An 8676-nucleotide genomic window follows, 5' to 3' on the forward strand; every position below is an offset into this window, starting at 1 on the left:
TGTATTTTGTTGCACAACAAAATCTAATTATTGCACATACAGATACAGACACACACATCATTGTAAAGTTTCAAGGGACATATCCTTTTTAATAGCATTTGAAGTGGATAAAAATTACATTTCATTAAAATCAAGTTCTGAACGGTTGCACAAGAAAATGACATGCAAGTCATGAGAAACAGAATGAATGCATCAAATCAAGAACTAAAAGATTTACCAGTTCTGCTTCTTTTTTTTTTTTTTTAACAATTCCAGATGAATTATTTTTCAAACACTAACAAATTTGTATCTGATGGAGAAAAAAATAATAAAATAATAATCTCAAATGTCATATTTAAAAGATATATATGTACAAGTCCTCTCGCCAACCCTTTGAAAATATATGTTACAGGAACATGTTTGTTCCCTTACAACAGTGCTAATCAAACTTTAGTAAGGGCAAGAATTTCAAAGGTTTTGGAAAACAATATATATTTAAAAAATCATCAAGGATACCAAAAACAGTGTTATCGTCACCCACTCCATCCATTTGACATAATAAAAGCCCTCAATCTCAGTTTTCTTATGTCTCCTCTGCAAAAGAAAGAACAACAGTTTGCTTGGAATGACACATGCCATTTTATATGAAGTACACAAAGTACACGTTATAAATGAGCACAACAGCTAGTCTACAATCATCAAATAAATGGCACCCAGGCTTTGAAACAAGAATAGTCCAAGAATAAATTTTGCTTCTCCAAAGACTTCCCTGTGCTGAGAAAACTACTGTGTAGTGAGAGCTAACAATACATTCCATATCTCCCCACCACATGGGTTCCTTAATTAGCAAGGAACTCAGGAATAAAGACAAACACTCATGCAGCCAACACAAGATTAAAAATGACCACAGTGCATCTCTAATGTGCCCCAAGCTACTAACGCAATTTGGACTCCAATATGAACATTATCAGCACTTGGGTGCATTTGAATAGTAGGGTGCTGTCAATTGGAGTGTTGAAATCTCAGATAAAGCAATGGACTTGCCATTTCAAGCAAAATGTCCTCTAAAATCAGTGATTCTCAAATGGTGGGTCCCACTTTTGGGTTGCAGACTGATTTTCGGTGAGCAAAATAATCTTGCGCTTTTATTCTGAGGGGATTTTGAATTGATTTTTGAATGCAGTGGGGAGCTGTCTATTAAAGGTGCTGTCTGCCATAGTTAAGTACTGCATGGAGGTGCTAACATTTGATTGTGACGAATATGGACATTTATTTGTTCCAGTATGGATAACATATGGTATTATTATATTGTTTGATTGAAATGTAGTTGGAAGCGAGTATTCTTTACTTGCGACTGACGCTGTAAAAGCGCTCTTACCATTAAGCTGAATCGGCAACTAAACTCAGAATTTTCTCAGATGTTTCACCTCTCAGCTAAGGTCCAAGTGGAGTTATGATTCAACTACGTATATCAGCTATATCATGTACTGAAAACCTTTTTGTTTCAATCATTTATAGTTAGTAGATAAAAGCCTATTGTTCCTGAAATGTTAATGGCACTGGGGGTGTGACAAGACCAAAATGTGATATTTCTAGTTTAAGAGAGCAGCTGTCTCCCAAGAACACAGCAACCAGATGTGAGACTGTGAGCGATGGCATGGCTACTATGAATGGCGATACATATGGAATATGTGATTCCATATGTAAGTAAGTAAGTAATATGGAAGCAGCAGTGCGCCACGCATAATTAGAACAGCATATATTAAGTGCTTTACGCACAATAAAAACATTGCAATTCAACCTGCATTCGGCATTGACAGCATCTCTTCTTTAGGTGACCTACCAACTTGTACAAATGTATAGTACTCAACATGCAATTTTACTCTTGGATATGCTTGTATGCTCTCCATTTTGTTACATTGTCCTGGTTTCATTATTAAGTTCAGTCTGTACAGTACAGATAAATGAATAAATATCCGTATTATCATATTATCAGTTTCTCTAGTATTTCAAATCGGGTGGGTCTGTCTGTCCCTTAGGAGGCGCATGACAGAAAATAATTGAGAAGCACTGCTTTATATTATTAACAAATAATTAGTAGTAGCAGCTACAACTGCCATGATTTTAACTTTCATGTTTACTTTTTGTTTCAATTTGTGGAAAAACTAATTTAGCAGCTAAAAGCATATTTGAGTGATTTGTCTTGACATAAACATAAATATCAAACAATATAGAGTGAATATTTCAAACTGGAAATAGCCAGTTGCAGACAGTTAATTGAAAAATGTTTAAGTCTGATGTCTATGATGAATGCATTTTCAAGCGAAATGCCATAAATCTAAATTTAGCACCTTGGACAGACAGCTGATAAGACTTCAGAGAAGCAGCACACTTTTATTGGAGGAGATGGACTTATTCAACCTAGTGAGTCTTCTGTTGCCTTCATAGCTCCCGTTTTACATCTAACACTACTGACATATATCACGTTACAAATAAGTTGGTGAGGGTATAATAATCGAAAAACATGAACGATTTCACTTGTAGTGAAATTATTAAAACTGTAGCAGATCTTTTTTTTCCCCGTTGTACAGTAGATTTTGGTGACACAGTACTTACCCAGTGGGCTTTAAAAAGGCAAAAGGCAGCACCGAGTCTCTAACTACTCAACGAATGTTGGCCAAATCTAAAATTAGTCTGAGAGCCCTCTAAAGAACCCCACCTCCCAACATTGCTTGTAGAGAAAGGCAACATTTTCAGACTAATCTGATCAGTGCTGCTGGTATGCTCCTACAACACTTTCTGACATGGATCAAAAAAACTTCTTGTCAAGTTACTATGTCATACAAAAGAAAAATCTAACCCCATCACTCGCCATGGACTGTGACAGGCAAATTACAAACAAGGAGGAAGGAAAATGAGAGGTTTTAACTAGCAAAAGGTTTCCCCGTGTCTTCCTTGCCTTTGTATGTCCTCTTCCCATGTGTGAATGGTAGGTATCTGTACTTGATCATATGCTGGGAAGATTGGGGGGAGAAAAACCAGTAAGTAAACAGGAAATACTAAATTCATAAATAATAACTCATATTAGTAGATATCCAATAGGTTAAAAAAATACAGACAGGTGAGATGTGCATAGAATGCTCAATTACTTTTTTTTTTACACTAACAACAGTGTCAATATTGGTTTTGTTTGCGGCGTACTTAAAATTTAAAATATGTCAACATCAGTATTTAAAACACCCTTAACTACCATCCATCCATTGTGTATACGGCATATGCTCGTTAGAGTCATGGTCTATCCCAGAAACGACTTGTCGTGCAATATTTAACAGTGCTCTACTACTGTCATTTTGAGCACAGACATAAGTCATAAGAATGCCAATTTATGGAGCATGAAAGACAGCAATCTGTTAGCCTTGACCTCTCCTTTTGAAACAAGAAGTCACTTAACACTTCATTGGGTATTTAAATGGTGTCTGTTTTGTAAATGTAATTAACTGCTTCATATGCACCAAGCAATATACAGTATATTCTATTCCATACACTACCAGGATATACTACATTAAAATTTTAAGACCAGTTGAAAATTGCAATATTTTGCGCTGTTTGGTCTTTTCAACACAGTATTGCTAACAGTGATTTTAGTTGCATTTAACTAAATTACAAGTCCTTGTAATATTTCATTCTAAACATGATTTAAAACCCTTTCCTGAATTTTGAATGCAACAGTTTATACACAATACATGTGAGTGCCAAGTGTCATCTTTACCTTGATCTGCCTCTTCATGGTGATGCAGAAGAGCATGATGAAGTACATTACAAGTATGGGCCAGAACACTGGCACATTGAAGGCATCAAAAAATGTGCAAATCATGGCAATGACGATGCCTTTTGTGGCCGAATGCCTGTCAAAAAAATGTGTCATTAAAACACCATGTACTGTAACCCCCAATTCCAACTCATACACAGTGTTTGTTATGAATTCACATAAAACACTCAAGATTGTTAAGCACAGGTATAGTGTGAGGACAGCCACGTCAGACTAAGCATGGAACATTAAATAAACCTTCAATGGAAAAAAACTAGAAGGGAGGAATTGTTGAGCATACAATCCAGGTTTTCAGGTGTTGATACGATTGTATCCACTGTGTGTCGGCTGATGCAAAACACTGCTCCTGCTTTGCTACACATGGTCACATTCTGTTTGCATAGAAAAATGGTCATGTGGGACAGGTTTACAGTGGTAAGTTTGGACTACCCTGGTAATTTTCAAAACTTTCCTTTATAAATCACTGGTTGTTTGGCTCAGCAATGCAATTTCAGTTAAATATATCATACAGCAGACAAACACACTGATTCATGGAGGTTTTGTAAAGAGGAATGGTCAAAAAAACAGACTCCAGACCCTCATTGGAAGCTATACGAAGCATTTATTTCTGCAAAAGAGGGATCTACTAAATATTGATGTCCTTTTTGTTTGGGTGGGCAAATTTATGCACCTGCCTACTTTTGTTTGTAATTGTTGTACACTTTCTGTAAATCTGATAAACTTAATTTCTCTTCTCATCTATCACCGTGTTGGTCTGCTTTATGATGTATTTAACTGAAATTGATGATCCCAACAACCAGTGATTCGAAATTCTTGAAAATGATCAGGGGTGTCCAAACGTTTTCATACCATGGTAAATAAACAGTGGCATACAAATGTAAACACAGACATATGTAAAATACTGCATCTTTAAACAAAGAATACAGTTGTCAATCTGTACGTGGGACTGATATATGTGCTCAGTATGAAGTGAACTCACCAGAATTTGAACTCAGGCAACCGCCTGATAAAGGGACGGAACTCCTCATTCTGCTTCGTAGGAAGGGCCGGGCCCTCGTCTATAAAGAATACAGAGTGATGAAGTGGTTAATCAATGAAAAAGAGCAGCAGACAAACATTTAGAACAAAGACACTAGTGTGTAGTCATCACAAATAACACTATTTTTAAACAAATGCTCATGTTTGAATGCAGCTCGTCTTCGCCGATGATTGTCCTTCAAAGTAAGAGCGCCGTTTGCCCCATGTTTGCGTAAACAAAACAAGAGTGTCATAGAAATATCTTCCATATGCAGCTGAAATTGCATAGATGACAACATCTCATCTACATCCTTAATCACAAGCACAGGCACTACAGTTTGTTTGGTAGCAACCCGTGCAGAGGCTGACAGCCATTAGAAAAGTGAGCCACTTTGTTAACAACAAATAAATGTGCCTTACAATTTGAGACAAGTGTTTTTCATTAAGGTTTGTAGCCTTTTATACAAGACTGTGCTGAATTTCAATTTTATATTGTTTTATATCATCATATTGTGATATGTCCCAAAAAATATTGTGATATATGCCAAGGCACATCTCGCTCAAACCCTATTATATATACACCAGATCTCTTTGCCTTCCAAACATAATGACCTGTAATGTGGCTGTAACTACAAATAATTTCATTCATGGGAGTGTACTTGCCTTCGTCAAGCAGTGAAGGATCCACCTTTGGTGATAGAAAAGCGATGAACAGGTTTAGGTGGTATATCCCCAAGGCATATGTTACTATATACCAGCCCTGAAAAGCAGTGCAAGAACAAATGAACAGCTAATAGGTATGAACATATACAGGCAAACATAACTGCAGGACAGATGGATTTGTATGAGTGAAGTAGAATCTATAGACTAGAACCCCACCAATATATCTGTGGGCCGACATATCACAGATTCATATCAGTGAAAATGTAGCCTATATATAACTTATTTTTTGGACTCCCTTCCTGTGTGTCTGTCTGCTTCCTCCCTATACCTGGCGCCACCCAATCACACGCAAACAGAGTGCTCTGCCATTCTCTGTCACCCAGTCAGTCTGCAGTAGGAAGATTGAAATGCTAAAATAATCTGCATTTTTTTTCTTTTTTACACCATGGTAAGCTGTGACTTTGTAAACCAATATTAACACTACACTTTAGTGTCATACTGTTAGGGCCCTTCAAGGAGAATATTCTAGTCACGTTTTAGAGAGCGTACTACAACGCTTTAATGTCGTATAAGTTGCATCTGTGTGAGATAAACATAGATGTCCACTATGATGGACTTTTATTCATCATTTTAAAGTGAAATAAAGATATATGAGGATATACACAGCATCCCATTTTACTTCATACTTCTTACATAAATGTACTCCACCCTTCTCCATCAAACATTACCTGCAGTATGTACACTCTGATCATGTATATAGCAGTCAGTAGAAGCGTGCCACCCCATCGTACTGCAGAGTACGGTGTCGACTTGTCAAGCCATGACTGATAGATCTGTTCCAAAGACAAAAAACAAAAAACAGAAGACACCAGAGAATGACAATATAACCTTTGAGCCAGCAGCTTTGCATCAAGGATAGAGCGAAAAAATGGCACCTTAAGATAGTTTAATTCTTTTGAAAGTTAGGTTTATGATAGGCGCTCATGTTACCTGTCCAATCCGTGTTAAAAAAGTAGCAACTATATACGGTTTTCCATGGATTGACTCCCCAACGCTGTCCCCTTCTGACATTCTACAAGAAAAGATGAAAAAAGGTGATGACAAACAAAAAAATATTCATGTGCAAAGTGTGAGCTGGTCTGTTAGTGTCTTAAACCTAGGCATGGGACGGTTACAGGTGTCAAAATATTCAATTTTATTAATTTCTTTCATTCAAAAACTCTTATTTTATGTGTCCCTTTTGCATGGAAACCCTGATATTTTTGCCTAAGGTTATCAAACCATCAGAATTTTCATACTGGCCTGTGCTTTGTTCACCTTGGTTCGCCGCTAAATGGGAGGAGCTAGCATATGAATGTGCTCTCAGCATGATAAACCTGGCCTCTTCCTGCTCTGCCACTGCATGCCGTACCCCACATAACACACACGCACATGTACGTGTTATGTTTGTTGTGATTTGGCATTGTTTAGCTGCTAATATTAGCTACCATTCATGCAGAGCCTATCATAACCACACAATGGCTCCAAATTGCCAGTCGCTTCTCTGAGACAGTGTGTGTGTATGTGCACACACCACAGACGTGTATGAATACCAGACGCTGGTGAGTGAAAGCCATGAACACAAACCTTTTTTTCTTTCTGAAGTTTTTCAAATTATGACAAAAACATTATACTGTATATATACAGTTCATGTTTAATTTAATTATTTAAACCACTATTGGTAACATATCCTAGTTGGTGTTCTTAATCTTATATTTTTAGTTTGGAAAAAGTGGTAAAAAATGTTACCCAAGGATTATATAGATCATAAGACGGTTGTAGTCAGTCTTTCAACTGTTATGAGGTAATTTACTAAGAGCAGATGGAACTGTTGGAAAGATTAAAGCAGTGAACAGAATAGGTAAATTGATGTACATAAGAATCCACAGTTAGATTTTCTTTAGCTGTACAGTATTTGAAAATAGTTTCGTTTTGTAGTAAGCCTCGTCAACGGTGAGATACAGTACTTCATGAATTCCAGTATTTTTTTTTTTTACCGAGAAGATAAACTGGCTGTCATATTTACAATATTTTTAAGTTAACTTAGCACCAAAACCAAAGATCCATTAAACCACAGACTCATGCAACATTGGCTAATAAACTCTGCACACACAGAAGAGCTACTCTCGTTAGCAAACGTTAGCATATGGAGTGCAGCTAACATGCTATGCCAGCCCTGTACAAAATGATTTAGAACCCGCCGAAGCGAGAGAAACACACAAAAAACATACACATTGATTGTGAAAAATGGTTAATATGTCTGGTTACTTACTTTAGCTTGAAAATGAGACCTGCTAACCACCCATCGAAATGCACGTCGACCTCCGGCCTAAATTGCCAGTCGTGTGGGTAATGTAGTTTTTTTAAGCATTGATTTCCTTGCAGACAGTAGGTTGTCGTCAACTTTAAAAAACTACATTTCCCAAGACCAATGCATATGTTGGTCATTGTATAACACGTCATTGCGATTGTAGTTCTCGGCACATTATTTCAGTTTCAATACATGCGCATAATGTTACTATTGAACTACAATATCCAGCAACACCGACGAAATGTGACAACTCACTTCCGGAAAATGGTACTACGATGGGAACTTATTTGCCGCTAGATTGCTGGCTAGCAAGTTAATCACTCAATTACTTCGTAGCCACCTAAGTAATTCACGTAGTTTTGGACTAGAAAATCACCATAGCTTCTTGTATATAACCCGCACCTTTGTCTAAACAAATGGTCGAGTAATTATCAAATTATCAGTATTTTCTTACCTGATACAGCCGCTGTGTCACTACCCGGCTCTACCTAGCGAGTCACACTGATTCGAAGCGAACACGTCAGTACTTCCGCAAAGGCTCGATCGTAGGCAGACCAAAGAAGTAGAATGCCAAAACGATGTTATAATCGAGCGCACGTCGATTTACTATTCCAGACGCACACGAACGTCCGTCCATCCATTTTCCTCACCGTTTATCGTCACTCACTAGTAGTGTCGCGGGTATGCAGGAGCCTATCCTGGCTGTCTTCGGGCTAGAGAAGTACTCTGGACTGGTCGTGGAAGCAATGTAATTTCAGTATCTTAAATTCTTATAGAATTATTAAGTCATAATTTCCTCTGATTTGTATTGGGAACATTTTTTAATGGCATTCGGAAA

General features: G+C 37.3%; 1 protein-coding gene across 3 annotated transcripts; it reads right to left on the bottom strand.

Annotated features, from left to right (window-relative positions):
* Positions 1-58: 58 nt before the first annotated feature.
* Positions 59-8415, bottom strand: rer1 (retention in endoplasmic reticulum sorting receptor 1). Of its 3 annotated transcripts, XM_058084043.1 has the most exons (8): positions 7800-8068; positions 6479-6560; positions 6217-6321; positions 5489-5585; positions 4788-4866; positions 3749-3884; positions 2939-2993; positions 59-573 (listed from the first exon to the last, which is right to left on the bottom strand). In XM_058084043.1, exons 1-8 carry the CDS (start codon positions 7988-7990, stop codon positions 563-565), a joined length of 756 nt encoding a protein of 251 aa, XP_057940026.1. In that variant the 5' UTR covers positions 7991-8068; the 3' UTR covers positions 59-562. The 3 variants fall into 3 exon arrangements, with proteins under 3 accessions (XP_057940026.1, XP_057940027.1, XP_057940024.1); XM_058084044.1 differs by lacking the exons at positions 59-573; positions 7800-8068 and adding an exon at positions 8293-8415 and having other exon boundaries at positions 2354-2993; XM_058084041.1 differs by lacking the exon at positions 59-573 and having other exon boundaries at positions 2354-2993; positions 7800-8065.
* Between the last annotated feature and the right edge of the window lie 261 nt (positions 8416-8676).

The sequence above is a fragment of the Doryrhamphus excisus genome, chromosome 10 (assembly GCF_030265055.1).
Source record: "Doryrhamphus excisus isolate RoL2022-K1 chromosome 10, RoL_Dexc_1.0, whole genome shotgun sequence".
Classification (NCBI taxonomy): Eukaryota; Metazoa; Chordata; class Actinopteri; order Syngnathiformes; family Syngnathidae; genus Doryrhamphus; species Doryrhamphus excisus.